The 16,493-nt window shown below is 46.1% G+C and overlaps 1 protein-coding gene across 1 annotated transcript; it reads left to right on the forward strand.

The window, feature by feature from the left end:
• Window positions 1-9,011: 9,011 nt before the first annotated feature.
• MARCKS (myristoylated alanine rich protein kinase C substrate) lies at window positions 9,012-15,340 on the forward strand. Its single transcript, XM_040979968.1, has 2 exons — window positions 9,012-9,603; window positions 11,482-15,340. Exons 1-2 carry the CDS (start codon window positions 9,502-9,504, stop codon window positions 12,385-12,387), a joined length of 1,008 nt encoding a protein of 335 aa, XP_040835902.1. The 5' UTR covers window positions 9,012-9,501; the 3' UTR covers window positions 12,388-15,340.
• The last annotated feature ends 1,153 nt before the right edge of the window (window positions 15,341-16,493 follow it).

The following is a 16,493-nucleotide window of genomic DNA, read 5'->3' on the forward strand; positions in this document are numbered from 1 at the left end:
ATCCACATGCAGGTCCCGGGTTGAGTTCCAGCCTAGCCTGGTTCTGGCTTATGGCTGTTTGGAGAGTCAGCCAGCGGACAGGAGCTCTACCTCAGTCTCTGTCTCTCTCACTGTCTCTCTGGCTCTCCCAATAAATCAATAATCACAATATCAGGACAATGGGAAGAGTGACCAGGAACCTCAAGTTCAAAATTTTACCCAATACTCTAACACTACTACCCTTCCTCCACCCTTTTCAGTTTAATTATTCTAAAGGTTATATGGATGGTTTTTAGTCTGTTCATGGGGAGTAAATAGTGCATGTCCACAGAAATACTATGCAGATAGGTGAGGTTGGATTCAGAATTTCCAAATTAATTTTTTTTCATTTAATCTTGATTTTTGTACACTTTTTTCAAATCCAGAATGTATGGTACTCTTCGATTATCTTATCAAATACTAAAAATCCTGCTAATTTAAATGGTGAGTCCAAAGAGCTGTGATTAAAAATGTGCTCACATTTGCAGTGGTTTTACCAGAAACTTCAGTTGCACTATAGATATGTTAGTCCTTCATTTTTCAACTCACATAAGCAATAACTAATGTTTCCTAATTATGAAAGAATCCTTTATGTAAGTGCTGCTGGACATTTAACAAAGCACTCTATAGGGAAAATAAAGTTAGGAAAGTATGTAACTTTAGTACCAATTCTAAAATTGATACAACTGCTACTATGAATAATGTTCTGTGCTTAAATGGCCATTCAAGCTCTTATTCGATTCCTAGACCCCACTCAGTTCTCAACGGACAATGTCTAGCATAGTTGAAATATCTATTTTCAAGTCTGTAAGATGGGAATAATGATATATACAAGACCAAGGAGTTATCTGAAGGCTTTCATCTCAAGTCTAGCACAGACTCACCTGGTGCCAATGGGTAGCCTACCCTTTCTCCTCTTTCTATATATTTTTATGAAACCATAGAGGATTAATCGACATTAAACTGTATTAATTAATTAAAACTTCCTGGATCCTCCAACCAGTAACTTTTGTACTGTAAGATTCAAAGAAAGCTCCCCAGTACTAGACAAAATTGACTGCTCCATCTTAACCTATTTTTCTGACACCACATCCGCCTGGTTTTCTGTCCTTGTGAGATCCTTCTTTTTTCTTTTCCATCTCTACTTGCTCCTTCCTCTTAAAGCAAGTTTTACTCAGAGTGGGTTTCTGGAAACTACCGCCATCTTTGATATGGTTCTATAACTTGAGCTCTGAAAACACTTACACATGAATTGCTTACAAATCCACACTGACATCCCAAACCACTTGATGAACTCCAGAGTCAAGTGCACTTGAGTTTTCTGTTGGGGTGTTTTGCATACACCAACGATGCCGGAATGAATCCCTTTGCCTCTTCCCAAGGCTTTGTGTGACTCTTGTGTGATCCTTTGCCTTCATTGCCCCTGAACCCTAGCCCCTTGCCACTCTACTTGGCTAATACCTGCTTTTCCTTTGACTTTCACATAAAGTCACTCCCTCAAAGGGGATAACTTTAATTATTCTTAACTAAATTGAACTATTTTGTAGTACCCTCCATTTCCTTTCAAAATTCATCTTTGTATCTATACTTTATTTGTGATCTTTTTAATTCTGATTTTTCTTTCTTTTGCTGGATCAGAGTGAGATAATTCCATAACTAATTCCCTCACTTCATCAAGACTGCATAGTCTACCCTTCAATGAGGCCTTTGTAATCTACATACAATTTTGTCCTTGTTTTTCTTCAGTTTCTCTCTCCACACAAGGTATTTCTAGACTTCTTACATCCCATATAGTTTATTTACTTGTATTTGTTAATTTGCTCCCCAGCCTAGAGTGTAAGTGCATAAAAATCTATCAGTTTTACTCACTGGTACATCCCATATTCCCAGCACATGATAGAGATCAGCAAATATTTGTTGAATAAGTGAGAATTTGAATCTGATTCTCTTCCAAACGCATTCCAAGATACTCCATTTTCTGTGAAATTGAATTTCAGGTAATGTAAAATCAATGATGAGATGAAGGATGGAGGGTAATATCTTGGGGCCCTTGAGATCCCATTCGTATGTATCATAATGTGTGAAAGTTGCGTGAATGCTTTCAGGTGAAAGAACCCTTTTCATTTGGAATCTAAAAAGTGGTCTTCATCATCTGCTGTGTTTTTGGCAGCACGCAGTTAATCTTTCATCTTCTCTCTTCAGATTTCAACAAGTTTTAAGAAAGTGTAGTACAAAATGTAGGCTACAGGAGAGGAAAATCCAAGCCCCGAATCAGTCATCCCCACTGTTAGCTCATGTCTAAGCGGTCTGCATGGTACAAAGCAGGTACTACAGAAATACTTTCTTTGCAAATGAAAAAGCAACCTACTGAGTCTGTGCCATCGGGGGAAGCTTAGGTAAAAGTTACCAAAACTTGGAGTCATCAGGGGAGTAAGCTCTGTCCTTAGTTCTGTCATCTGAAAAACCTGACAATTTTCTTGGGCCTATTTCTCCTTCTGGTAAGTGAGAGGATAATGCTGGATAATGCTGTTCACCTTAACACTAGTTAAACTGTAAACCTAACCAAATGTAGGCCTCATATGTCAGGCGAATGCGTCTAGCTTGCTCACTGCTATGAAAACAAGCATTGATCAGAGTAATCCCACATGGTAAGCCCCCAAGATTTCCAACATTTTATGGAAGAAGAGCTGAGAACAAATTCTTTTTTTTTTCTAGAGAAAAAGACATATACAGAGTGGCATTATGTTAGAAACACCAAATGGGGCCAGCACTGTCGCTTAGCAGGGTGAGCTTCTGGGCTGGCTGTGATATGTGCATTCCATGTGGGTCTAGGTGCTAGCTGAGGTCCGGGCTGCTCCACTTGAAATTCAGCAACCCGGAGGAGAATCAAGATGGCAGAATAGGGTAAGGACACATTAAAACAGAGAAACATTTAATCAGGCTGGAACAGAGAGGACATATTTCAGGAACTAGGAGAGGACAGAGCAACAACAGAGGGGTACCTGGAGAATGACAGACACAGAAAAGCAGCTGACACAACGGTGTGGTGTTGCAGTGACTGATACTCCAGCGGCATTCAGCTAACAGCAATCTGAACTCCACCAACAGCCAGAACAACACCAGCAACCAGGTGGGAAGGGACTTTCACTGGGAGTTTGGGAGGTGAACCCAGACAAAGAACTGTCCATCCTGTTGGTCCATTTGATTTGACCAGGAGCAGAGACAGAGCAGTAGATCCTAGACTGGCAGTGCAAAAACAGGGTGGATTTCATAGCCCAGTCAGCCCTCTAGAACCAAATTAGGTGCCATTTTGCATAAAGAGGCAAGGGAAAGGACTGAGCATGCCCTGAGCTGGGAATGAGCTCATTTCTGACTCAGTGAACTGCATCAATGTGGCATACTACAGGTTCCACCCAAGACAGGTGTGGATAGCACTCAGACCTGATGGCCAGCAGATCAAGAAGTCTAGTAGTGGTATGTCAGGCGTCATTTTGTACACCGTGGCAAACACTATGGACTGCAGGGGACAACAGTGAACTGCACATGTGCTGATCTCATGAGAACTCACTGAGTTCAGCGAATTGCACTGGTCCCACTGGAAAATAATACTGACTGTGGCATTGTACCGGTCAAAATAGGTCTGTGTGGTACCCAGACCTAATCTCCAACAGGTTCCGACAAGATCAGAGCCACCAACAACCTAACTAGATAGGACACCTGGTGTCTCTCTAATGCTGGGACCTGCTCCAACTGAAAGTGGGAGAAAGGTTGCAGAGTCAACAGTGCAGCCTCAGCACGGTATCACAGCAGGTGGAGAGTGGTGAGCCAGGAGCTGGGGTTATGGAGTTCTTGGTATGAATCTAACATAAGAACCAAGACCTGGAACTCACTGGAGGTTGTGGCACAAGTGGCTTTAACCAAAAAGTTATGTACTAACTGCAGTAAGTAAAATCGCATTATAGACCTGTGGGTGACACAGCTTAGAAACCTGCCCCAAGAAGACTGTTAACTAGAAGTACAATGACCAAGAGCAAAAGAAGAGACAAAGGCACAATGAATATTGTCGAAAACTCTGCTACAAAGGAGCAAAACCCTATGCCAATCTCAGAGTTAACTGAGGAACACATCGAGAAAATGGGGCATACAGAATTCATAAAACTCATTTTAAAGCTTCTGATAAAAAATGAGAAACACACACAAGAGTTCAAAGAGTTTAAGGAACCAATAAAGCAAATCAAGGCTGGTATATCAGAAATTAAGAACACAGTAGAGCAAAGTAAAAGTACAATGCAGAGTCTCCAAAACAGAATGAAGCAAGCAGAAGAAAGAATCTCAGAATTGGAAGATATTTCCTGTCACCAGGGGAAAGCAAACAAAAAGCTGGAAGCAGAGCTGGATCAGGCCAAAAAAAGTATTCAAGAATTGAAAGACACTATTAAGAGGCCAAATATAAGAGTTATGGGAGTCCCAGAAGGTGCAAAAAGAGAGGCTAGGTTTTAAAATGTATTTAATGAAATAATCAAGAAAATTTTCCCTAATCTGAAGAAAGAATTGGGAAACGAGTCCAGGAGGGACACAGAACTCCCAACAGGCTTGATCAAAAGCGATCTTCACCAAGATACATGGTCATCAAGTTCTCTTCAATTGAACATAAGGAAAAAATCCTTAAATGTGCACATGAAAAAAAATAATAAGTTGACATATAGAATAATGCCAATCAGACTCGCAGGAGATCTCTCACAGGAAACTCTACAGGCAAGAAGAGAATGGAGTGACATATTCCAGATTCTGAAAGAAAAAAAATTGTCAGCCTAGGATAACATATCCAGCAAAGCTTTCTTTTGTCTTTGAAAATGAAATAAAATTCTTCCACAGTAAAGAAAAGTTAAAAGAATGCCTCTTCCAAATGCCCTACAATTGATACTTAAAGATGTTCTCTTGACAGAGAAGAGGAATAGCACCTACCAAAACCATAGGCAAATGTGAAGAACATCCCAGTAAAATGACAACAGAAGACTAAACCAATGAACAACCCATTCCTAAAATGAGAGGACCAAAGTACCATCCATACATGTTAAACTCTGAATTTAAATGGCTTAAGCTCAATCAAACGTCATAGAATAGTAGAGTGGATTAAAAAATGAAACAACATCTATTTATTGTCTAGAAGAGACACACTTCACCAACAAAAATCAGTAGAAACTGTATTGCATGGGTTTTGTTGTTTTCTGTTAGTTTCATCTCTTCAAAACACCTTCTTCTGAAAAAATCATTCAGTGACTCATAGATCATACAGCAGCATCATTTTCTTCAAGAGTGTTCTTGATTTTCATCTCTTCAGCTACACGTTAGGCATTTTGGAGCATGTTATCTTACTTCTTTGTGTTGTTAATTTCTTTTTTCTCCCTGATGTTGATTTTGTTTTGTGGCTTTTCATTTAAGGGGATGTATAGTAGCTTTGTAATGGAGACTGTCATATCTATTAACATGTCATTTAACTTCATGGCATTTGTAAATTTCTATTTTTCTTTCTATTGTTGATTTTGTATTATGACTTTTCATTTAAGGGGATGTGCAGTAGCTGTAAAATGGAGACTAACATCCAAATGTGAGGATACAATGTAGTATGTATTTCTACTTCCAGACAAAGATGGACTTGCAATGAAACTGTTCACTATATCTTGATAATAGGATGCTGGACTCTCTGCCATTGTCCATGCCCGCAATGATGGACATATGACTGTGTATGAAAAACTTATTTTAGTAATGATATAAAGGAACTAGATGTGGCGGGGGAGGGAATTGGGGAGGGGATAAGGGAAATACCAGGAGCCTATGGAACTGTATCATAAAGTGATAATAATAAAATGTTTTTAAAAATAAAAATTAAATAAAAATTAAAATTGCAAAAAATAAAAAAAGAAAGAAATTCAGCAACCTGTGAACATGCTGCGAAGGCAGCAGAGAGGATGGCCACCACCCTAATGTCAGAGACTTGGATGCATTTCCCAGCTCCTGGTTTCTGTCCAACCCAACCTTCCACTTTGCTATTTGTGGAGTGAACCAGCAGATATTAGATGTGTGTGTGTGTGTGTGTGTGTGTGTGTGTGTGTGTCCTATGTAATTCTACTTTTCAAATAAATATTTAAATCTCCAAAGAGGAAACCCCCAGGACATGGGGAGGGAAAGTACAAATAAATTGGAGCTGCCCTTTAGCTCAGTGGTTAAGATCTATCTTAGGATACTACATCCCAAATCAGACACCCCCCCTCCCCCTTTGAGCTCCATCCAGGTCAAGTTCTGACTCCTAATCTTCTGGGAGGCAGAATTGTCCGCTCAAGTTATGGGACCACTACCACCCACACTAGGGAGATCGGAGCCGGGGGACTTCCTGGTACAGTGGCTATTTTTCGGGACCGCAGCGGGGTCATCTCTGTGTCTCTGGCTGGTTTCAGACACGATGACCTCCCGGGTTGTTTAATCACACGGAAACACCTCTGGCGCTTTATTTGAAACCTTTGCGTAGTCAGAACATCCAACTCCTCAAGAACTCCTGCCCTGCACAGCTCCTCTTCCATTATGTAGTTTCCCAACAAAGGCCTTTCTCCCCCATCTCCCAGCCGCTTTCCCCTCCTCACCCATCCCAAGCTGTTGGCTGAATAAACCCCAGGGTGGGCCAGACGCGGGCGGAGGCTGCAGAAGGGCCGGCCGGGCCCCTACCCCTCCTCCCCTGCGAGTTCCGGGACCGTCGGCTGCACGCGTTTTCGTATCAAATGGAAATCAACGTTCCTAACCGAAGCTAGGGACCGCGGGTGGGGAGCGAAGGCGACGTGTTTACACTTGTTTTCTCGCCCCCCAAGCAGCTGCGGCTCCCGATTGGCCCCGCGGCGCGCCCCGCCCGGCCGGCCCGCCCCTCGCCGACCATCTGCTGCGCGCCCGGCCGCCCCCGCTCCGCGGCCCCTCTCCCTCCGCCGCCCCCAGCCAGGCCGGCTCCGCCCCGGCCCCCTCCCGCCGCCGCAGCTCCGATCTTCCCCGGCCGTTGCCCGGGAGACGAGCCGATACCAGTCAAATAGGCATTCGGGAGAGAAAAAGGGGGGAAAAGCTCCGCGACAGCCTGCTAACAAAGAAGCAATAAAAGCAGCCCCCGAACGGACGGCTCGGGACGCGTCTGGGAGAAATTCCCAGTTTCAAACTGGAGAGGGATGCACAGGAAGGGGCCTGATTCACGTTGGGCGTGGGTGGGTGGGTGGTGGACCGGGGGCATTCAATAACTTCAAGTGACCGATTAGGAATCTTCTGGATGGTGGTGCAGGAACAGCCTCCGATGGGTTTTTTCCAAGCTTGGACCTCCGCTAATGCAAGGGATCGGCGCCAGTCCTGGCGACTAGGATCTTGGGCCGAGCCAACCGGCTCCTCTGAGGGTGGGAATGTGTTTGCTGGGGGAGAGGCGCTTCTTCGTCCTCTCTGGGGAATATAACTTCATGACTGCAGCGCGCCTCTCAAGGAACTGGACGGGGAGAAGACCTTCACGCTCCGAGGGGCAGTTTGGCGATGTGCAAAACGACTGAGTTCCTGGCCCGAGACAACTGTTTTTGCCACTCCCAGTTGACCCATTTCCCTACAATGAGCAGAGGAAGAAAATCAATAAATGAAAACTGAGAATTGAGGGCCAGGACCAGGAGCAATGAGTCGTTCCCTCTCTTGCTTCTCACTTCCAAAAGGAGGAAGATTATGCCTTGCAGAATCACCAAATGTAAACGAGAAACGGTGGTCTGATGTTGTCACGAGCTAGAGAGTGGGTGGGAGAGGACTGCTTATTGGTCTGGACGCTTAATTCCCTCCCCGCCACATAGCTTAAATCAATGCCTTGTGTCTCACACAAAGAGCGGCTGGTACCTCGGTGGCCTGGGTGCAGTGGCAGATGGAGGTGTGTCGAGTGCCATTGTAGGCGCTTTCCTTGTAACCCAAGTTAGACTTGGAGCGCCCAGGCGGCTTCCTCCCAGCCCTGGGAGAATCGCGTGTGCGTGGGATTTCACGGGGCAGCACACCCGCGCACGTTCAGAAACGGAACCTGTCAGATTCTGGTAGGAGGCTGCCAACCACCCAAATGGATGCGAATTAGCCTTTCAGCTGTAAAATATGGATTCGTACGCTCCTGGCTGTCTCATCTCACCCTAGAGGAAAACTCACAGTGTCACTTCAGACTGCGATAAAAATGGGACCCGTTTCGATCTTCTGTAAATAGCCCTCACTTGGTATTGGGGGGAGGGGAGGACCAGCAGTGACCGGGAGTAGCCGGAGAGGAGGAATCTGATGCGCGCCAAAGGTCACTCTCAAAATATTGTATTTCATGCCAGTGTGGGCGAAGGAAGGGCGTGTGGCTTTCGGCTGCTTTGCCGCTAGTGCGTTTTCCACATCTGGCCTACAGACCTAATTCCAGCTCGCGAGCTTGGCTGGATGAAATTCGATCTTGGCCGTCCAAATCTCTTTCGATTTGGGACAATTCAACAATTCAAACAGAAAAGAAAAAGACACACAAATCTTGTGCGCTGTCTGTGAGCCCCATATGGCGCATACAGAAAGAAAACACACCGCGAACACGCAGACTCGTCCCCACTATTGTCTTGAACGCTGGCGTTCTCTCTCTCTCTCTCTCTCTCTCTCTCTCTCTCTCTCTCTCTCTCTGTCTCGGGAGAGGTGGAGGAGGGGAGTGAGCAGAGAGACGGACGCGGATACAGACCGACCCGAGTCATCGCGAGTCAAGTTAACGCTTTCTCCGCCCCCCGTGCACAGCCAACCCCCCCTCCCGCGTTAATTAATTCCAAACAAAGCAAGCCAATCAAGGAACGCATTATCATTTTCCAGCAGAGGGAGGCGAGAGACATGTATTTTTAATTGATTTATTTATTTGGAGGACATTAATGCTCGGTTTGAGGCTGATTTTCAAACCGCTCGCCAAGCGCGGCTCCATTGTTCGCCGTGCGCCCAGGCGCCGCCCCCTGCTTTGTGTGCGGCGCGCGGATTGGCCGGCGCGCGCGGGGGCCGCGTCAGCGCCCGCGAGCCCATTCATCTGTGCACTTGGGCGTTGGACCCCGCATCTTATTAGCAACCAGGGAGATTTCTCCATTTTCCTCTTGTCTACAGTGCGGCTACAAATCTGGGATTTTTTTATTACTTTTTTTTTTTTAGAAACTACACTTGAGCTCCTTTTTTGTGCTCGACTTTTCCACCTTTTTCCCTCCCTCCTGCGCTGCTGCTTTTTTGATCTCAGAGACTAAATTTTTTTTTAATCCGGAGTGCATTTAATCGGTTCTCTTCCGTCCTCTTCACCGCCCCCACCCCCTCCCTCCGGTGTGAGTGTGCCGCCGCCGCTGCTAGCGCCGCCGCCGTCGCCGCCGCTGCTGCTCGCCCCGTCGCTTCACCAACCCAAGGCTCTTTGTTTCCCTCTCGGATCTGTTGAGTTTCTTTGTTGAAGAAGCCAGCATGGGTGCCCAGTTCTCCAAGACCGCTGCGAAGGGAGAAGCCGCCGGGGAGAGGCCCGGGGAAGCGGCAGTAGCCTCGTCGCCTTCGAAAGCCAATGGGCAGGTAAATTCTGCTTGTGGTTCTGGTCATTCCATGGGTGTCCTGCGCCGGTCGCGACGGTTCTCTTTCCCTCCTGGTCGCGCACGACGCGCGGTCGGAGGAGCTCGAACGTGGCCGGATTCCAGTGGCAAAGTTGCATTTTCAAGCTAGCCTAAATGGTCTTGTTTTTCTTAGGCAGGGTCTCTACCCTCCACCCCCACCCCACCCCCTAAGGAGTGGATCTCGAGAACCCTGGCTGATTCTTGAGTAGATCGGAGCAAAGGAGTGACATATCGGCTAAAATGGCGTGGTTTGGAGATGGGCAGAACGTGACTAGCTGGGTGTCCCCCCTGGCTCCAGCCAGGTTCATCTGTGTTTTGGGGGACACGGTGGTGTGGCTCTTGTGTTTGTTGTCCAGCCTTGGTCGCCTTCGAGATTTGCAAGCTGGTGTGTGTGTGTGTGTGTGTGTGTGTGTGTGAGAGAGAGAGAGAGAGAGAGAGAGAGAGAGAATATGTGTGTGAGAGAGAGTGTGTAGAGGAGGGGCTCGCAGTGGGGATGGCGACGAATAAAGGCGAATAGAGAACGGTTGTAGGGCTGTCTTAATGTATTCCGAGGCGGCGTGCCTGGGTTCTTGGAAAGGTAGCTTGGCTGGAGCTGGACAGAGGGTTTCGGTATTTTTCGATGGGGTTTTCCCACCCTCCCAAATGCTATTCGCAACTGAGGAATCAGCGCGCGCGCGCGCACACACACACTCTAAATAGTATCCCTGGATAGGGGAACCCTAGCTAGGTAGGTCCTTTAAGAGCAGCTCCAGAAGAGGTAGCTAGTGCCTTTCGATCAGGAATGCTCCTCTGTGGCGCGACCACCCGCGAAGGCCCTCCAACCCAGCGCGACTGGGACCCGGGCAGACAGCCACGGTCGGGTGGGCGCGAGAGGTCGACCATGGGTGGCTGGTTCGCAAACACTGGGTGCCCACCACGCCTCTTTTCCTAGAGCAGACACCGCGTTGCCTCGCTTGCTCTTAACCTACTGGGGCAAGGCAGCTCTGCCAAGAAGCTTTAAATCCGTTAAAAATCCAAAATGAGCTGCCAGGACGCGCCCGACTTCGCAGAATCACGGTTTTAAGGGGCGGGGAGGGGGGGTGGTGGTGGGACGGAAACAGAGGCCAGACCTCCGAAAGAATGGGTTTCGCGCAGCTTTGTTGATTTTAGCCCTGCTGGCAGGCCGGGAAAGGCACCTGAGCTTTGTTTGCGGACTGCTGGGGCTGCGCGCTCGGGGCTCGGGGGCGCCTCGGCCTGCGGGCAGGGCCTGGCTGGGCAGGGCGGGGTGGCCGGCGGCTCCGCCCCTGCTCGCCGCGGGGCCCCGGCTCGGTGCGGTGGAGGCACAGCGCCCCCTGCGGGCACCGGCGCGGGCTCCGGGGTGCCGGGATACTCGGGGGGCTCGGGGGGCTCTGACAGGCCTGTAGGGTTCAAGGCCAAAGGAACGCGATGCAGCCCAGGTGCACATCGCCAGCTCTGCGAGGAGGGCCTCCTTCCAGAGCGGGCGTCTGGTCCTGTCCGTTAGCTCCTTCCCCACCTCGCCTCCCCCAAAGCCCGAGTGAGGCGACCCTGGAAGTGTTCCCCTTTTGCTTTCCACGTCTCAGCCCAAAGGAGCATTTATGGAAGGATCAGAGGCACTGTTGTGCCTGCAGGGTTCCCTACACAGTGCTGCTCCATCTCTCCAGTGATGGGGCTCCTTGTGGGAGTCCAAGGCCGCCATCCCCCCCTTCAAGGAGCGGGGAGGGGTCTCCCAGAACCGGGGAAGGTCAAGGCGGAGGATGGGGGTCGGGGGTCCCCCGGGGGTGGCGGGGGTCCACTCGTGGGGGCGGGAACGCTTCAGTGACGCGCTTTCTGTGCCTCGCAGGAGAACGGCCACGTGAAGGTAAATGGCGACGCCTCACCCGCGGCCGCCGAGCCCGGCGCCAAGGAGGAGCTGCAGGCCAACGGCAGCGCGCCGGCCGCCGACAAGGAGGAGCCCGCGGCCGCGGGGAGCGGGGCCGCGTCCCCCAGCGCGGCCGAGAAGGACGAGCAGGCCGCCGCCGCCCCCGAGGCCGCGGCCGGCAGCCCCGCGGAGAAGGAGACCCCCGCGGAGGCCGAGGCGGCCGAGCCGGGCTCGCCCACGGCCGCGGAGGGCGAGGCCGCGTCGGCCGCCTCCTCGACGTCTTCGCCCAAGGCCGAGGACGGCGCCACGCCCTCGCCCAGCAACGAGACCCCGAAAAAAAAAAAGAAGCGCTTTTCCTTCAAGAAGTCTTTCAAGCTGAGCGGCTTCTCCTTCAAGAAGAACAAGAAGGAAGCCGGAGAGGGCGCTGAGGCCGAAGCCGCGGCCTCCGCCGAGGGCGGCAGCAAGGACGAGGCCGCAGCCGCCGCCGCCGGGGGCGTCTCCGCGGCCGCCGGGGAAGCGAGCGCCGCGTCCGGGGAGCAGGCGGCGGGCGCGCCGGCCGAGGAGGCGGCGGCTGGCGACGAGGGGGCGGCGGGCGGAGAGCCGCAGGAGCCCAAGGCCGAGGAGGCCGCCGCAGCCGCCGCCGGGGCGCCCGACAAGCCGTCCAGCAGCGAGGAGCCCAAGGCCGCCCCGGAGCCCAGCAAGGCCGAGGAGAAGGCCGAGGAGGCGGCCGCCTGCGAGGCGCCCTCCGCCGCCGCCGGGCCGGGCGCGCCCCCGGAGCCGGAGCCCGCGGCCCCCGCCGAGGAGCCCGCGTCCGCCTGCGCAGCCCCCTCACAGGAGGCGCAGCCCGAGTGCAGTCCAGAAGCCCCCCCGGCGGAGGCGGCCGAGTAAAGGAGCGAGCGTTTTTTTTTTTTTTTTTGAGATAATCCAAGAACTTTTCTCCCTCACCCCCCGTTTGTTTGTTGGAGTGGTGCCAGGTACTGGTTTTGGAGAACTTGTCTACAACCAGGGATTGATTTTAAAGATGTCTCTCTTTTTTTTTTTTTTTAATTTTCTTTTTTTTTTTTTAAGCAGCAAATTTTCCCTTCCCCCCCTCCCCACAGATCCCATCTCAGATCATTCTGTTACCACCATTCCAACAGGTGGAGGAGAGCTTAAACACCTTCTTCCGCCTTGTTTCTCTCTCTCTTTTTTTTATTACTTTTTTTTTGCATCAGTATTAATGTTTTTTGCATACTTTGCATCTTTATTCAAAAATGTAAACTTTTCTTTGTCAGTCTATGGACATGCCCATATATGAAGGAGATGGGTGGGTCAAAAGGGATAGCAAATGAAGTGAGAAGGGCCACAGTGGGGAAGTCAAAGTGGTGCAGAGCCTTGCCAAGATGTGCCACTATCAATGATGGTGTAAAGGCTTCGTCTTCTGTTTCGTTTTTTTTTTTTTTTAAGAAAAGTTATTATGATGTATTTTGTGAGGCAGGTTTACAACACTACAAGTCTTGACTAAGAAGGAAAGAAAAAAAAAAAAAACAAACACCAATACCCAGATCTAAAACAAAAAAAGAAAAAAAAAGATCATAGTCTTAGGAGTTCATTTAAACCATAGGAACTTTTCACTTATCTCATGTTAGCTGTACCAGTCGGTGATTAAGTAGGACTACAAGTTGTATAGGCTTTATTGTTTATTGCTGGTTTATGACCTTAATAAAGTGTAATTATGTATTACCAGCAGGGTGATTTTAACTGTGACTATTGTATAAAAACAAATCTTGATATCCAGAAGCACATGAAGTTTGCAACTTTCCACCCTGCCCATTTTTGTAAAACTTAAAAAAAGTCATCTTGGACCTTTTAAACACAAATTTTAAACTCAACCAAGCTGTGATAAGTGGAATGGTTACTGTTTATACTGTGGTATGTTTTTTGATTACAGCAGACAATGCTTTCTTTTCCAGTCGTCTTTGAGAATAAAGGAGAAAAAAATCTTCAGATGCAATGGCTTTGTGTAGCATCTTGTCTATCATGTTTTGTAAATACTGGAGAAGCTTTGACCAATTTGACTTAGAGATGGAATGTAACTTTGCTTACAAAAATTGCTATTAAACTCCTGCTTAAGGTGTTCTAATTTTCTGTGAGCACACTAAAAGCGAAAAATAAATGTGAAGAAAATGTACACATTCGTGGTGTTTCTTTACGTTCTGATAACACTGAGACTTCTAGGTCTTAGATTAATTTTTAGCAAGTGCTTGCATGCCATCAAGAGTAAATTCAGTTATTTTAAATCTGAAATTTTTAACCTCTGAAATTCTAAATCAGTGTCAGGTAGCAACATTCCATGTCAAATCTGTAAACCATTTATTTGCATTTAGTTTTCATGTAAGAATTGAATATAATTATTTTATTGTAGCTATATAGCATGTCAGATTAAATCATTTAGGATGAACGTGGTGTGACTCTAAGACTATTTACATGTCTTGTGAGAAAATCTCATTAAAATCATTTTCTTGTCATGCAGATCTAGAAACTTAAATTTTATACTGAATGAGTCTGTTGCATCCAAACTACAGAAGGCTCATCAAAGGTGATCAGAGATGTTTCAGAAATTGATGATGTATTACATTGTAATTGCTTAGCACTTCCAAAGTATTGCTTAGAATATGTGTTATACCTTTAAAACAACAGAGCTATGTAACGAAACATTGGTGTTGAATGGACAGTGTTGTCAGCTTATGGGCCTTTCGCGTAAAGTGCAAGCAAGTTTTTTTTTTCTTTATTTTTTAATTAAATCTCATTAACATCTTATCGCCTAAAGGAAAAAATAGTTAATAATAAATATTTCCTTATACATTAATTACCCTTAATCTTTTACCTCCTCTCTTTTTTAGCACCCTATAACAGAATATTTTTGTTCTCCATTGAACCCTAAACAGAATTGGATTTTAAGATATGTATTAAATACTGTTACTTCATTAGATGTAAAATCATGTATGCACACCCATTTTGCTGCTTTTGAACAGTGAGCGATATAGCGGCTCATGATTAACCAGTGAACTCCATTTGTAACAACTGAGTACCAAAAATCTTAAACTCATTAGAAAAATGACAAGTTAGCTTCTTGGTATGTTCTTATGTTTGCAATTATGATCAAAATTAATAGTTCATGATTTCTCTTTACCAAATACCTTCGCCACTAGTTTAATAACATTTGGAAGAGTGTTCATTTTGACTTAGGTTTTCTAGATCTTAAAGGATGTTTGAAGATTAAAAATCAAACTTAGTTACCAAAGGACTGATTTATGGGTCTTTCCCATCTTAACCAACTTTTTCTCAAATGCCCAGTTGGCCGAGTACAGTGCCTAGTTGTAGTAGATCTCAGCTAAAAAGAAAAAAGGATTTAAAAAATAACTCCCAAAGTGAGTAGTCGACCATACTGTGTAGGAAATTATTATATATTGCTAGGTTTGTTCTTTTGACAACTAGAGTTTATTACGATGCATTGTTTTTATTTTAATCACTGCCTAAAAACACTTTGGGTGGTATTAATGGAGTGGTGGATTTTCTCCAAGTAATTAAATGAAATTTGACATATCTTTTCATCCAAAGTTTTGTACATCATGTTTTCTAATGGAAAAATGTTAATATGGCTTTTTTGTATGACTAAAAATAGCTTTGAGATTAAGGAAAAATAAATAACTCTTGTACAGTTCAGTATTGTCTATTAAATCTGTATTGGCAGTATGTATAATGGCATTTGCTATGGTTACAAAACACTTCCTCTGGATTATAATAATCATTTGATCCAATTCTTAATGCTTGTAAAATAAAGTCTTATCAGTTGATATAATCAAGCCTGCTAAGATAGGATTTTTTACAAATTTTATTTTAAAATACAAATTTTAGGAAAATAATTTAAATCTTATGTGTGAAAGGTAAGCGTGACTATTATTTGCTTAAGGGGTTTTAGAGGGATGTGCGTGAGATTACACTTACACTGTAAAATCACAGCCATCAAGGAGGAGTTACAGGCTCAAGTAAAAAAGCTTAATGATAAAATTTGATAATATATTTGAGAAACAATGCAATTTGTCCCTTTCACTTCCCAATTACATAAAATATGTTGTAGCCAAGGTTAATTTTTAGATGCTTTTCATTTGCAAATGCTGTGCTTTTAAGAGTTCAAGCACTCCTTTTAAGTTATATGCAAGAATCCTAGTCTGAAAATGGAAGCTATTTTAAGCATTTAACTGTGAATTCCAGCAATTTTGCTTTGGAGTTTTCTGCATGATTTACCTATCTTAAGAGTATTACATAGCTACACTTCGGTATGATTGTGTAAAATGGATGGAATTATCTTTTTTCTATTTTGCTTTCTTCCTGCTAGTGTTCTAATCATTAGTGAACTATGAAAAAAAGAAAGCAATCTCACCATTACATATTTGTACAAATGGTTTTTAAATTGTAAGTAGGTCAGGGTGAAGCACAACTTTTTATCCAGATTAAAAAAAAAAAAGACTTATTTTATTGTTTTTATTGGAAAGTCAGATATACAGAGAGGAGGAGAGACAGAGAGGAAGATCTTCTGTTCAATTATTCACTTGCCAAGTGGCCACAATGGCTGGAGCTGAGCCAACCCGAAGCCAGGAGCCTCTTCAGGGTCTCCTACATGAGTGCAGGATCCCAACACTTTGAGCTGTACTCTACTGCCTTCCCAGGCCAAAAGCAGGGAGCTGGATGGGAAGTGGAACTGCTGGAATCAGAACCAATGTCCATATGGGATCCTGGCGCATATGAGGCAAGGACTTTAGCCACTAGGCTACCACGCCAGGCCCTTTGTCTAGATTTAATTCATCCACAGAGGTACTTACTGATATTCCCCTTTCAAAGGTGCACATGGAAAATGTGTTCTAACAGTTCTATCTCCTGCCTGATATACGGAGAGATAACTACTTAACCAGGGCTACACCTTTCCTCTTTGCAATTTGATACATAGATGTCTT

This window comes from Ochotona curzoniae, unplaced genomic scaffold, assembly GCF_017591425.1.
Source record: "Ochotona curzoniae isolate NIBS_2020 unplaced genomic scaffold, NIBS_Ocur_1.0 contig_3368, whole genome shotgun sequence".
Classification (NCBI taxonomy): domain Eukaryota; kingdom Metazoa; phylum Chordata; class Mammalia; order Lagomorpha; family Ochotonidae; genus Ochotona; species Ochotona curzoniae.